The sequence below is a fragment of the Oenanthe melanoleuca genome, chromosome 1 (assembly GCF_029582105.1).
Source record: "Oenanthe melanoleuca isolate GR-GAL-2019-014 chromosome 1, OMel1.0, whole genome shotgun sequence".
NCBI classification, from domain to species: Eukaryota; Metazoa; Chordata; class Aves; order Passeriformes; family Muscicapidae; genus Oenanthe; species Oenanthe melanoleuca.
The window spans coordinates 47,786,533-47,801,786 of NC_079333.1; the positions used below are offsets into that span (position 1 = coordinate 47,786,533).

At 37.5% G+C, this 15,254-nt stretch overlaps 1 protein-coding gene across 1 annotated transcript in view; it reads right to left on the reverse strand.

Annotated features, from left to right (window-relative positions):
* The window catches only part of LOC130259361 (stAR-related lipid transfer protein 13-like), a 283,596-nt gene that overhangs the window by 194,761 nt on the left and 73,581 nt on the right, over nucleotides 1–15,254 (reverse strand). Inside the window, 2 exon segments of the mRNA XM_056503592.1 lie at nucleotides 10,589–10,723; nucleotides 14,920–15,066. Of these exon segments, the coding sequence (XP_056359567.1) occupies nucleotides 10,589–10,723; nucleotides 14,920–15,066 (282 nt within the window).

The following is a 15,254-nucleotide window of genomic DNA, read 5'->3' on the forward strand; positions in this document are numbered from 1 at the left end:
GACTGGCTGAAAAGCCAGCGCAACCAGAACACAATCTGTAAGAATACAAGGATTTGCAGCTCAAAATGCCCCAACTGTACAGTCCAGGATCAGCACTTTCTAGAAAGACACTGGTGTCCAACATCAAAAGCACAGCTGCCTTAGGATTGCACTGCCTGAAGAAGGAGCAAGGAATAATTTACAGAGCCATGCTATAGATAGACATCTCATTAGGCAGATTATCTGAGTTGAAATTTCAAGAACCTTTAGTAAACTATTTTTATACATGAATCAAGGACGACTCCATAAAAAAGCCCAGCGATCAAAAGAGGTCAAGGCTTTGGATTTCGCACTGCATCCTGAGCTGGTGTGTCAGCAGAGTGATGCCGTGCACTGCTGGGAGCGGCTCCCTCCCCACGCTGATCAGGAGGGAAGAGTGCCACCTGCTGAGGTCCTGCCAGCCTTCCTGCTTCAGTCCTCTCATCATCCCTGTCACTCTGTACACATCCACCCTCCTCTGCCCGTGTGGTATTCCAGATTGCTCTGGGGTACCATGTGCCTTCCATCAACAGAGCTTCCTGCTGTGCTGAAGTTAGTGAAAGGAGTGAAAAGGCATTCAGCCTAGGAACTTAAAAGAGAATAGGATTCCCTTTTCACCTGAATCAGGCTGCAAATCTCCTGGGAACCAACCTGGCAGGAGCTATGTTTTGATGAATTTTCTATTTATCTGTACAGGGATCCTTTGTAGTGTAGGCACCATGGATTAATTTTAGTCAATTTACACAAACAAATGAAACATGTTTCTTATGATACTCTAGGAGTAAGGACAAACAGGCTACAGGAATTAGTATCATTAATGGAACTGTGACTTTTGCAACCACGTTTGCAGAGAAGATGAAAGTGAACATGAAGGATAACATCCACTTCAGTGTCTGTGCAACTCACAAGTCCCAGGGGCATTACAGAGAGCCCAGATTCTGCTACAGCCTCAACTGCTAAAAGTCTTTTTGGTATTTTTTCCAGATGAACTTGTGAGACATTTAACTAGCTCTGAACATGCTCAGATTAATATTTAGTGTGCAGGTTGAGACACTAGATGAAACAAGGAGTCTGAAAACCAGAAACTACAAGAAAAAGCTAGATGAACCAGGTTGACTTGCAGAGGGAAGGCAGAAGGCAAAGAACAAGAACAAGAACAAAACTTGTTCTGCATACTGATGATGAACACAAGAAGATATTTTACACTATGAAAGCATTGTAAAATTTTCTAATGATCAGAGGGTACCGAAATGCATAATTTGAAACGACTCTATAGACTGTCAGTGGGGGGGGTCTTAAAAAAGATGTCAGGAAAACTTACATCAGAGTGACACATATATAGGTAAAGGGGAATAGCCTACAAGTCCTCTTGAGGTCTCTCAGACTGTAGGTTTCTGCAGTTCCTCTCTGAGGCTGTGCTAACTCTGTTTCAGTGCAAACTCCGATTTGTTAGCTCAAGTTTTAAGACATGCAAGTCCTTCTGGAAATTTTCAGCCCAATCTGCAGCCAGCCTTCTGGCTAACCCAAATGTTCTCAAACTTTAATTGGGTGGTTCATCTGAAAATTTCTATTAGGACATTTTGCAATAAAGAAGCTTCAGACACTTTTATTTCTGAGCACTTTGGTTTTGCATCAAATGATTGTATCAAATTATCAAAAGATTAGTAAATTTTAATGACCTTTCTCCTACAGTGGATTATCAGCAAGCTCCATCTAACAATTAATCTCAAAATCACTACTTTATCACTCTGTGTTGAGTTCTGAAAATTTACAGAAAAAAAGGCCCTATGAGTGGTAGCAAGATAGAAAATTTTACCAAATAATTTTTCTGAAGTTGTACTTCCCTTGTGTAAGTGCGCATCCTTTTCACAAAGGGCTACATACATCCCAGGACAAGGGGGTGGGAGTTGGGCAAAGCTGCCTCCTCCCAGTAGAAGCACAAGAAAAAGTTGTACCTTGAGAGGGATTATCTCCGTTAGAGAGACAGGATGCACAATTTGCTCTGTTCATTTGCATAAAAAATGCTCTCCCTGTGCATTGTGCTGGCCTCTGTCTGTGGTGTGTTATAGATGGAAGTTCCTTCTTCCTCAGCGTGGGAAACAGGCAAGAGTAGCCTACAGGCTCTTCAGAGTACAAAGAGCCAGAGGCTGGTATTATGAGAGACCTTTGCACCACTGCTTAAGTGGGACCCGGGGTCTGACTCTGCCCAAGCTCTGAAATGCTACAGAAGCACTTTGTCAGCAGGCAGGACACATTTTTAATTATACATCTCTGGTAATATCTGAATCCCTTTGCTTTGCTCTTGCTGTGAGCAACAATTGTAAAAGTCTCAGTCATGCGTCATCTGATCAACATGTGAAATAGCCGGGAAAACTCTGCCTGCATAAAAATTACAGAAGTACTAAAACAGAGGCCAAGATGAAGAAAATGAGTAATACATACTCTAAAAGAGGCATTATGATAAAATCATAACATAGAACATGCTCACTCTTTTTTTTTTTTTTTTTCATGTTGCTGCAACAAATATACCACAGGGCCAGAAAAACGAAAATGCAAACTCCTGACCAGACGGACAGATAAGCTATAATTGTACATACTTCCCTGAAGAAAACTGTGTTCAACCAATCCCATAAGGAAAAATACAAGAGACAACCTCATAGAGTTGAACCCAGCACATTCCTGTCATTCTCATCCATGGGAGCTGTGTACTCTATCATCTGTTCTTTCCTCTGGGTGCTATAAAACACAGTAGAAAATTGTACTGTCACCCAGATATATAAACTGTGTGTTGCATCTAAAAGCATGAGCCGAGTGGACAGAATAAAACATGCAAAGAGAAGAAAAGTGAAGGAAATTGTTTCCCGTTTGCACTTAACTGAGCTCAAAGTTTGTTGCATGGAAATGAGGTTCTCTCTGCAAATATAGAGATTTTCATAGGTTTGGTATAATTTACTGGTAAGGTTCCCAACCACCTCTTGTTACACATGCATAGAGATTCTTATTTTCACAACTTGAATCTCATATCTACGGACAAAGAGTCAGGAAATTTCAGTTTGTCTTGAACAAGCATTTCTGAGGCTGTGTGCTAACACTGAAACATAAGTCAGCAAATCTAGTTTATATTATTAGCAAGACTGCACTACTATGAAATGAAATTGTGTTCCTGCAAACAGTCAGTGTTATCAGAAATACAACACTAAAGTGTTTCTACAAAATAATTAAGTCAGAAGATCTGTAAATAAACATAACAAATTTCATTCTAGAATATTTCAATTTACATATGATAAATATGTCTATAAAAGTCAAGAAGCACACGTAGGATTAATTTGGTATGTAGATACTAATTAATCAATACCAGCCTGCAATTCATTTTGTCACTACAGCTGGACCTAGATGGCAAATCTCACTGTGTGAGCTTGGGACAGTTATAATGAGAAAGAGATTGGGCTGGCTTAGAAAAGTGCTCAGTCAATAAATTTTGCTGGCAGTCTCTGCTCATGGGGTTTTGGCAAAATCACCACCAAGCCCAGCTGCTCTGCTGCTACTGCTACCCCTGGTGGACCTGCTGGCTGCCCTTGCAGAGGTGGGTGACCTCTATTTCCCAATTCCTCCTGTGGTTCCTCCCTTTTTCAAAGCTTTTCTTGCAATATAAACAGACACTATCAGTTTGAATGACATGAATAGCCATGTAATGCTGAGCAATAAAAATAACCAATTCTAGACTCCTCCCAATACAGATTTGGACTTCATATATCTTTTGAACTACATTAAATAAACTGTATCCCAAAATCAGTTAAAAATTTCAATTTTAATTTATAGTTTATATAAATAAAAAGCATATAAATTATCTTGTCTGCATACATCCGAGAATAATTAAATGTTTAAAAATTATTTTTCAATGGCATTCTATGAATAAGACAGCCCTTTCCTTTCCTACATAGATAACTCAATGAGTTTTAAAAATAAAATACACAAAGCATGTCCCTAGCCTCCAGATAATCCTTATGAAAACTAAATTAAAATAACTAATTTGATGCAAAATACTGTGTTAAAAGGACACCATTAACGTAATTTTGGATATTCCATACCATAAGATGACTGCTCAGCACTAAAAGCAAAGAGATAAAAGGAGGAAGCAGGGAAGGGCCTTTGTTATTTATAACATCTGCCTTCTAAAGCAACCATTACATGTGCTGAACCCCTGCTTCCCCAGGCTGAACATTGCTTGCTAATGGGAATTAGGGAATAAATATTTTGTTTTCTTTTGCTTCTGGATGCACAACCTTTTCTTTTGCTTTATTAAACTGCCTTTATCTTGATCCACAAGTTTTTTTTTCATCTATTTTCCCCACTGAAGGAGCTGACTGTTGGGAGAAGGGAATAAATTAAAAAAATGAAGAGAAGGAACTATGCTAGGTTCTTACATTTGCAACCAGTCCTGGTTAGGAGCACACTGTTGCCAGAGTGCTGTCAAGTGCACTGGAAACAAAGCAGATGAGAAAATCTGGAGTATTACAGATGTACAGATCTCAGGAAGCAAGGAAGGCATCTGCCCTTCTCTCCCTATTATTGATTTTCATTAGAGTTAGTACAGGCTCTCACTGGGCAATGAATTATTTTACTACCAAAAAACTACTTAGTTTTAAAGCAGGGAAGATTTTGTCTTTCAGGAGCACTTGATCATCTCAGAAATGACTGCAAGTCCAGAGTGCTCCTGGGAAAGAAGGGTGTCTCAATATCCTCATTGTGCAGGCAGAGCAGGGGGAGAACAGGAAGGCAGCCATCCTGTTCAGAGGCACAAAAATCCACCATATTGGGGTACACTTGGAAGTGGAGTGGGTCACCTACCTAAGTACTTCAGCATGACTCTGTCCCATTGAGACACTGGTGAGATTAAGTACTGAACACAAGAAGAAAGATTATGCAAAGACAAGGTCTCAAGCTACCTGTGTTTGTACTGGAGAGCTGTTTTCTGACATAATTAATAGCAACATTAAGGATAAAGAGGAAAGCAATTCACATGACTAAAGGACACAGTTTGAACTTTGTTTTTCCAAGAATGGGAACAACTGGAATTAGCAATCTTTATGAGGAGACTGTATAGAGATTCTTCTCTTGACCATGTCGCAACCAATTAGCTGGTTTTGAAACTTGGAGAATGAAAACCTGATTTCTGCAAAAATTTCTATACCTCTTCTGCATGAGCAATGCTATTTTTACAAGTGCATTTAGTTGAAGTATAGACAGAAATCTTCAGCTCCAACATAGCCAAATAATTGTATCTTCAATCACGCTACTTCTTTGAGGAAATGGAGCATTAAATGCCACGTCTTCATCATTGAGGTCTAGGCTTCTTACTTCATCTTCTTGCACTTTCTCATACAAAGTAGCCCAAATCCAGGATGGGCTTAAGAAATCTTTGCCTAGAGATTGCACAAGTCTTCTTGGGGCTTTACTATCAACTTTGTCAATGGGGGACAAGGTCAGAGTAAAGCATGATCTGCCTTATCTTCACCTTGGGAAACACACCCTACTAGATAATGGATGTAACTGTTGCTATAAATTCTACCATGAATGGAAACATTTATGACTACATCCAGCAGTGACAGTGTGTGAAACTTATTTCAGAGTCGGGTTTAGGCACTTCTAATCTCACATGTACAATTATGACTGCTCACGTATTTTGTGGAGAAATGAAGGGTCAGCTCAAGTCTTGTAAATAGCTTAAGATCCTCAAAATTCCAAAGGGTGCTAGTAAAATTAAAAACTGTTATGAGTTGCCATATGATAACTTTTTCTGCTTGTCACACATGCTCACTAATGGAATAATCTCTGATCCCTGGTGGTCCAGGGCCAGTAATATTGAACAAGTAGTGCACAAGAAACACAGTGATTCTGACTTTGCTTCAGCTGTTTTTATTTTTTAATTTCTCTGCCTCAAACATGGTCAGAGAGTCAGACAAGCAATACACTTATTACAGAGAGATAATAACCATAGATTACTGCCTTATTAGTTTCATATTGCTAAACAATGTCAGAAGATACCAGACATCTCTGGAACCTCTGACCTAAACTCTGAAACACTATTTATAGCATCAACTTGCATTTCTCAGAAAAAAAAAAAATCTTGAAGGAATCATAAACACTTCAGTCATGTAGGTTACAACACAGTTTTGCTCCTCATTTTTCTGAATCAAGCGCCTTAGCACAGATAAACTATAGTTCACAAACAGTTTAAACTACCAGAAGCTGACACTGATGTGAAAGAAGCAGTTTGCCCTGCCTCATCTCCAGCAGCTCTCTTGCACCAGCCTGCATAATCACATCTGAGCAGTGACTCAGACTGAGAATCCAGGCTAAAACAAGCCCCAAAAGTGTAAAATAAATAATTTTAGACCTATTTATTTAATATGTTCAAGTCATTTGTCAAAGTAAAGCATTAAGAAATCAAAACTGCACTCCTCAACTGCACTTAAAAAGAAAACAAAAATGCAGACTTACAACAGATAAGGGAAAAAGCCCTTTTTACCAATACATGAGGTTTTGTTTTCTTGCTTGTTCAGAGATTGCATAGTGCAGAGCATACTGTGTTACCTGCAAGAGCTAAAGGGTGTTTACTGATGGATATTTCACACCACTATTAGAATCCTAAATTAGACTATCAAAGTTTTCTCTGCTCAGAGCATAGAAAGGAAGGCACTACCCATCAAATGCCAGATTGTAATTTATATGCCCTTGGAGGGGTTTAGTTTATCCAGATCTAAGCACTGATGCCTTGGGCAGTCACTTCAAATACTTGACCAAGCAACCTCAGCACTTTGGGGGCACAAAGCATGTCAAAAAGAAACCTCCATTCAGGCGACTACTTCAAGGCAAGGTGTATCTTGCTTTTTTCCTCTGTGCTAATGGAAGCTCTGTAATGTAGAGATGTATTTACAAATTCCAGGAACTGTCAGGTGAAACTTTGCTGCTTGTCTCCCAAGCACATGGCTTCCCTGCTACCTTAGGTATATATTTTCTGTAGTACCTCAAAAAGAAAGTTTCAGTGAAAGCAGCCTTGGAGGGGAGCAAGGGGGAAGGAAGGACAGGAGACATTAGCCCTAAACCCATGATTTGCTTTTTTATTCCACAAAAATATCACAAGAAGTGCAAGTCATAAAAACAGGGGTACAAACAGCATACCTACCGTGACAAGTTTGCCAAAGAACACATCACTGTACCTTTTAGGCTTTTGGCCTAGTTGGTATCCATGAAAAGTGTGCAGCTAACATAACTGCCTTGTAATGAGAATTAAACAACTGTGTCCTGCCTCATCTCTGCATATCATTCCTGAATTGAAGCATCCCTGCTATTTCTAGAACTGGTCAGTGTTATATTTGTTAATCTCAATAACTTATGAAGCATTTGTTTCTTTAAATCTCTTGAGTATATGAGCTCCTAGGGAGTGGAGGCAGGTAAGTTCTTTTGGACCTTCTGACTCACAAAAAATTGGAAGAGAAGAAAAATTGCATCATCAAAACACAAGATGTCTGTGTTACTCCCAAATTATGTATTATACTATCTGGATCATGGGAGTCAAACAGATGCAGCCTGGATGCGACATGGAAGGAATTAGACCTTTTGTCATTTAGTCCCAACCCATTTACTATAACAAAAGCAACTTCACTTTTTCAAAACAATATGGAAAAGTCTGTATCTTAAGGAATAAGCAGTTAAAAATCTGTGTATTGGAGAGGTATCATAGACTCATGTGGATTGCATGCCTGGAGGTAGACATAGCATTATATGAATTTGCATGGAAAAGAGCACCAAAAGCAGCACTTTGAAGGAAGTAAAATGATCAGCTCTCCTAAATGACATTCGCAAACACCCAGTTTCAACATTTATTTCTAATTTAAAGCACTGTCCAATTAAAAAACAGCTCACTAATTTCTCAATAAATTCTTGCCTTCAGTAGGCTTCTAGACTCACTGGTGCCCTAAGAAACATTTGTACTTTCTGCATTACCCTGCTCTTACTCCAGTATACAAAAATTATTGATATGATGCACAGACTGCACTGATGAGGATTTGCAGAATTGCTTTTTATCGTACAATTTCCTGATTTTCAACAAAAAGAAAAAAAGAAGCAAACTTCAGAAAAGGAAAATAAAACCCCAAAACTTCTTTCTCTGCCTTTCCTCCCACACTCCACTTGCCAAACAACAGTATTACTGCAACACCACTTTGAAAATATGTATATAGTACTAGTGGGAAGGCAGCTAAGCTGTAATAATTTTACATGCCTGAACATTTGGCCAAGGTAAAAAGAACAAATAAAGTTGACAAGTTTCTTTTTCATTAATTCTGTTATCTATTCCAACTAGAACAGGTAACCAATCAGAACAAATGTTTGTGCCTTTGCAGAAATGGAAAATAGCAAACTTATTTTCCAAGGAAAGGAAATAGCTAGTGGGAAGACAATAATGTTTTCAATTAGCAAGCAAATGGAGCCAACCTTCAAATTTCCTTTTCAGTGCACGGGAGTAGGTTCATTTAATGGTGGTAGGTTCATTAATTTTATGGTGGCATGCATATCCTTCTTTTGTAGATGAATACGACAGTGTTCAAGATCTCTTTAATAATAGATTTTGCTTTACTCAAAATTGCATAGAAAACTTAAAATAAGCACCTCATTTGGGGAAAGAAAACTGCTGAGATATTGGCTTAATGTGTAATTACTGCTAATACCTATTGGCTTTGAGATAGGAGGAAAAGAGGGTGGTGAATGTGATGCCAATGTCTGAAAATGCCTCTGATGTCATTTGTAGAAGAGATGCTGGTAGAACTGATATGCATGGCAGAAAACTGCCAGAAAGTATCCTTAAGAACACATGGACAGTAACACAGGATAATGGGTTAGAATAACTGGGATTATGGAGGCCAACTTCTTTGAATGATTGTGCAGATATAGGCAATTTGACTGCTACACTTCCATTTCAAAAAACTTCTGACGAAGTTGACTATCAAACTCAAACTATACTATGAAGGAGGAACTTCAAAAAAGATGTCAAGAAATAAAAATGGATTTTCATTGCTAACTAAAAGTGAAAAAAGAAGGTTAAAAATAATTATTTTTTTTACAGTGGATGGGTGTTACCTGAAAGTCTCATGGATATGTTTTCAGTACACTTACAAGCAAACTGGAAAATGGAGGAATAAAAAGGGACAGAGTTTTCTGATGATATTCAACTACAGAGGTTACTAAAAACAAAAACTGACTGCATATTGCTGCAAGAGGACCTCATGATGTTGAATGTAAAATAAGCAGAAAAATGAAAATCAATAATAAATACAGCCACTTGCTGGAGAAAAAAAAGAAAACAAACAAAACCAACCTCAGGTATTCGCTACTTCCTACAAGATGTCTGAGATTCAGTTTTTGCCAGTACAAGAATTACAGCCAAAATAATAATTCAGTAACAAATTAACAATAAGAAAAAGGTGTTGTACCATCTATGCCACAATTGAACTTTGGAAATAATTGCTACAGGACATTGAATATCAAAAGAACACACAAATACAAATGAGTACAAAAGGCACAACCAGAGTCAAAAAAAGACTCTTTGGGGCTATTAATTACAAAAATGCAATATAATGTCTGTCTTCAATGTGCCTGCATGATAAATACCTCAAAGGAAGTTGAGATGGTTTACTGTCTGCTTACTATGCTTACACCTCTTTACTGAACATCTGACATTGGCCACTGCCAAAAAAAGGATACAGGGCAATAAATACTTTTGATTCAATCCACTGCAGTCACTTTTTATGTTGTATAAAGATCACAAGTACTGCTGGCACACAAGTAATTTAAAACAGGGAGACAGAAACCATCTACATTTCCAAACGAAGACACTGATCCTAAAGTAGCTTACATTTAGCTATTGGGAAAGTAAATCAAAGCCTTTTGAGAAAACATTCAGGTGAATTTTGATAGACTTCGATTGCAGGCTTCAGCCATCACCTTACTAAAAAAGAACCCCAAGTAAATATTGCTATTATTGGTTAGAAATAGGATTTAACTAAAATTCCAGAGTTGAGCACTCAGGCTTGCAGAGAATGCAGTGTAGAATTCACCATGAATTTGGCATAACCAACTGCCAAGCTAAAAAATCCCAAGAGAGTACTTCTAAAATAAGCCATGAAGAAAAAGCTGTGGTAGTGGCTCTGATGCCTGGAATTCATCACATGTTACCTCCAGATGAATTACTCTTTAGAACTGCCTGTTTCTTTCCATTGAATATGGAGGTGATCCAAGTGACTAGTTCAGATATAGAAGTTTTCATTATTGGTCTAAAATCAGATTAGATAACCCCACAGCCCTGGAGCCTCATTAACTGAACTCCAACTTAACTTTTATCTGTACCTGCTTTGCAAACCAAACTCGTCTATGTAGAACAATATTTGCAAGAATCAAACATTTGATATGTGTGGAACAAATTATTTAGAAGAATGCACGAACAATTTTAATGATACATAGTAAATTTTGAGGTTACTGAACCTGTGAGTCAGATAATGTTGTAGCTACTTACATCAGTTTTAGGTCGTGCTCCAGTTGACGCTTGGTAAGATAAACAATTTAGATCCTGGTAGTCTCCTCTTCTGTTTTTCCAAGATCCTTTTTCTTGATGATCTCCATAAAGGCCTGTCTCTACTTGAACAGGGGACTGTAAGAGAATTTTTAAAACCCTATAAATAAAGACAAGCCAGAAATATTTTTAATGTGAACTCTAAGATAAAAACTTTGGAATTCTATCTTTTCAAGGCCTTTTTTTTCCCCTCTGATGTAAGGCAAACATTTGATTTCAATTTGTTTTTTGTTTTAAAGCACCTGCTGCATCATTTTTACACTTTGCTAAGCTAGACATCAAGACATTATGGGAAGCCGCTTCCTTAACATCCAATATACACAGCTGGAGAACTAATCAATAATAGCACACCTTCCCTAAACTTAAAGGAACTAAATCACTTTTTAGAAAGAGAAATGGTTTTATTAAAATTATTTTTAAACTATCTTTTAACTTTGTTTGATGTTAACTTTTGTATATTAAACAGAGACGCAGCAAATTCCCATTTTCAAATTACAGATTCTGAGCTTTTCCTTATTCTCCCAAACTTTGGGAGTTCTCACTCAACTGTTCTTCTCCCACACCATTTTTAAAAGGTGGATGTCCTAACTCTGGGGCCACACTGAATGCAGTGTCAGGAAGAGACCAACTGCACAACATTCCCCCATGTTTCACATACCCTGGTTTGCCCAAGGAATGACTGGGTGAGTAAGCAAGAAGAGCTGCCTCAAGTTGGGAACAATCACTCTAATCAGCCCATTTTGAGGCTCTTCCCCTTCACAAAGTGACAAAGGTGCTGCTGATCTTTAACAGCAATTGCCCAGTTCCCAGTTAGCATATTTTGTAGGGATGTAAAATGAGGAGGCTTTGAAAAGGTGACAAAATGTGTCTACAGCCCTCCTAAAGTTCAAAGAAAATATCCTAATGCAAAAGCATTAAATGAATGTGTTAGATAAAGTTTTGTTCAATGGAAGTCATATCTCTAATATAAGATGAGGTAACTATAATCAAACAGGATTTCCCTGTCATTCATGAAAAATAAAGTACTAAAAAGAAAAAAAGTGATTCCCATTCTTAAGACTTCCCGCTTTTTCTGTACTGAAACTGAGTACAAGACACTAAGTGGCAATGAAACCGATACATTAAACAACAGGGAAACACACTCCAGCAGGAGTGATTTATCTCTGATATTTCATTTACAAAGTGCCTCTTTCTATACTGCTAAGAAAGATTTTTTTTTATAGGAAAAATACACTCAGACAGTACAGCCTTTTGCACTTAAATAATGTGGTTATAGCATTGGTGAGACAATGTTTCAGAAAATAATTTTATTATAGCCAATTATTTTTGACATCTTCTCTGGAACAGCTTATGAGGAATCCAGTCAGTGCTACTTCCTCATAATATCTGCCAACAAAAAACTGATCAGTAGCAATTTGTGGTTTACACAGATGTAGAAACAAGTCATCCCTTAGCATTCATGCAAAAGTTATTATATTTTAGAAAACACCTTGAATTTTCTCACCAAAATATTGCAAGACTCCCCACTCTCACCCAGTAAGTCCCATAATATTTATTCGCCCAGCCGATTTTCATTTGCACATATTTGGGCTTCTTCAGTAAAAAAATAATCTGTTTAAATGAGTATTATTAATAACAAATATCTTCACAACAGGAAAATGCAAAGAGTAAAAAAAAAAATCAAATAATTACTTCCATGAACAGGTGAAAAACCCTTTGGTAGAAAACTGACTGGCTCAACCAAGTGATTAAGTTACAAAACATATTTCTGAGATAGAGCATTTGCCATAAGAAATAACTCTGTAATCTGTTAAAAATTGTCCACACCCTCAAGAGAACAACTTTCAGAGCAGCAGCTCCAACAAACCATGTTTCCACTCATACAGTAGTCACCTGCTTTGGAGATCTTGGGTCTCCAAAGTCAGCCTTACATCTTTGAACAGTTCACCCAAAACCACTGTCCACCATAATTTCCTGTGTCAGTACCCAGTTGAGGATAAAACCATACAAACAACACAAAAGCATTGTATTTTCTAGAAGCCAAATTTACACAGTTACTAGTAAACATATGTTTGAGAGGCCTTCCTTCTTTTCAAGTTTCATGGTAAGTGACAAGAAGAAAACATTTGGTATGTGTGGAACAAATGACAAGCTATAGTTAGAAATATGGTACAAATAGCATGAACTGATAGAATGCAAACTACTCATACAACTTGTGTGAAAACCAGACTGTTATTTTTTCCACTGCAACTGTCACTTTGAGATATGTGGTATCTGTTTCTTCACAGTACATTTATGGAGAGATTTATGAGGATCTATCACTTCTTTGACTATAAAGTAAAACTAATGCCACCATTCTCAGGCAAATTATTCATTAATGCTCAAATCAGAGCAGATGATTCCCTTGCTGTACAAATTCTTCTGCAGGAGACAGCAAATGGTATCCCATCATCAGTTCCACAAAGATTTTCCAAGACTCTTTTCTTGCTCTGATCTTGCTAGTCTCGTCAGAAAATCTTTGTATTAAGTGACCTGTGTAGCTTCTGTATTGAAATTGGCTCTTGGAGGTTTAAAGGTCATTTCCAGTTTGTCAAAAAGGCTACAATAAAACGTGGCTGACTCACATATTTGCCTGTCCACAGACAATCAAAATGAAGAGATGTCTTCTATTCTTTAGAGTGGGAAGAAGATGAGGCTTGATAAAGAGGACTGCAACTGCTCAAATATCATATGAAGCAAAACAACTTTGGTGCTGGTGTTGGGAACATCCTAACACCTTAGCAGAGGCTTTTGGTGGGAGCACACATCCCAGGAAAAAGGCTGTGATGAAAGTTCTGGCTTCTCTACTTGGAAGATGTCTTGCCACTAGGCCTCAGGAAGAGAAGTGCAAGCAACTGTGATGCTGGTGATGGCATTCTCCATGCAATCATTTCTAATTATGCTATTCTTATGTATCAAAGTGCATTTTACAATGTCACCTATTTAGATTTTTTTCTGCAGTTTATATGCAATATGCCCTTCATTGAATGCTTCAGCAAAGGACTTGAAGCCATATCCTATGATCTTCAAGCCATCATGGAAAAGGAATGATGCCTAACCAAATCACAGATTTTACCTTAGTAGAATAGGCACAGTCATAAAATAATGGGTGTTTGAATGACTGGTTACCAGACTGTGTCACAATGGGAAGTGTTTAAACTCTGATGGCTGGGATTTCACTTTCAGACAGAAAAGAACACTACACTGCCACTGTATTTTGACAGAAGACATTGAGCAGTCTCCTGCAAGAAGACAGAACATTGTCCTTTAATAGGCAAATTAATTTTGAAATTAATTCAGTTGGACAGAGCTGGTTCTGACTGGTTGACATGTACAGTAAGAAAGAAATGAGAGACAGTGCAAGATTCTGAATATACCACCTATGGAGACATGAACATTTACATTGTGATGATCCACAAAGATGCTTACTTTAAGATTTTACTTTTACAAAATGAAGCAGCAGTGACAGCAAAAACATTCACAAAAGATCACTTTCCACAAATTTCAAGCCAACATTCAGAGCTAAAAATCCACACAATTCTATCTTATGAACTGAATTTAATCATAGCCTGAAGCAGAGAACAAACACTTCTATTTCTCATGCTGGTCATTCGCCATTAATTGCTTATATAAAAAACACTGCATATTCAAAATTTAATAAAATAATGTCAGTGCTACTTTAATCCTCTTTACCCTAAAAATAAAAGCTTCAGAAACTGTTTGTCATCATCTGGTGATACCTGTAGTCACAAAATATTCTTAACAAGAGAACTGCAGCTCTAAATCAACTCTTCAAATAAAAGAAAGGAAGAAAAAAAAAACCCTAGATGTCCTGGGGGGACCAGGACACTAGTTCAACTCTAAATGAAGATAGTGTCTCACTTGCTGTTATATCTTTAAATAAATATAACAAATATTAATAGGCTACCACCTAAATTAACAATCTGAAAAACATGCAAGCAAATATTCCTTGAAAAAAACCAAAATGGCGTTTAATAATTTTAAGTCATACTGACAGAAAATTAACAAGCACACCCTATCACAGTTCTGGTTATTTGACCATTAGTTACCTAATGAAATTAGAGATTTAATTTTATTTAGTGAAAACTTTTAACTTCATCCTAACACCTGAGCTCCATGGCCTATTCAGAAACACAGGATTCGAAAACTATGGCTTGAGGAGTGTTGTAGCTAAATGTTAGAGAACATATTATATGACACACACACATTCTTACCAGTTGCTTGTGCCTTTTAGAAGAAGGAGTACTGGAGGGAGAAGATCCAGCACTCAGAGCTTCTTCAATATCTAAGTTCAACTGTTCCAGTTTCTTCATAAGCCATGACATAGAGTCTGGCCATTCAGATTCTTTTCCTGGTTGGGTCTAAAAGAAATCAAACATAGTGAAGTCTTAAAATATTCAAGCTGCTTGTAACATGAAGATGCTTATTTTCTCTTCCAGCCCCCAAATAAAAAGCTGACCAGTTCTTTCCCTGTCCTTGAGCAACATTTTTCCATTAGAAAGCTTCAATTATCACTCCTGATGACACATATTCATAGTTGTTCTACATA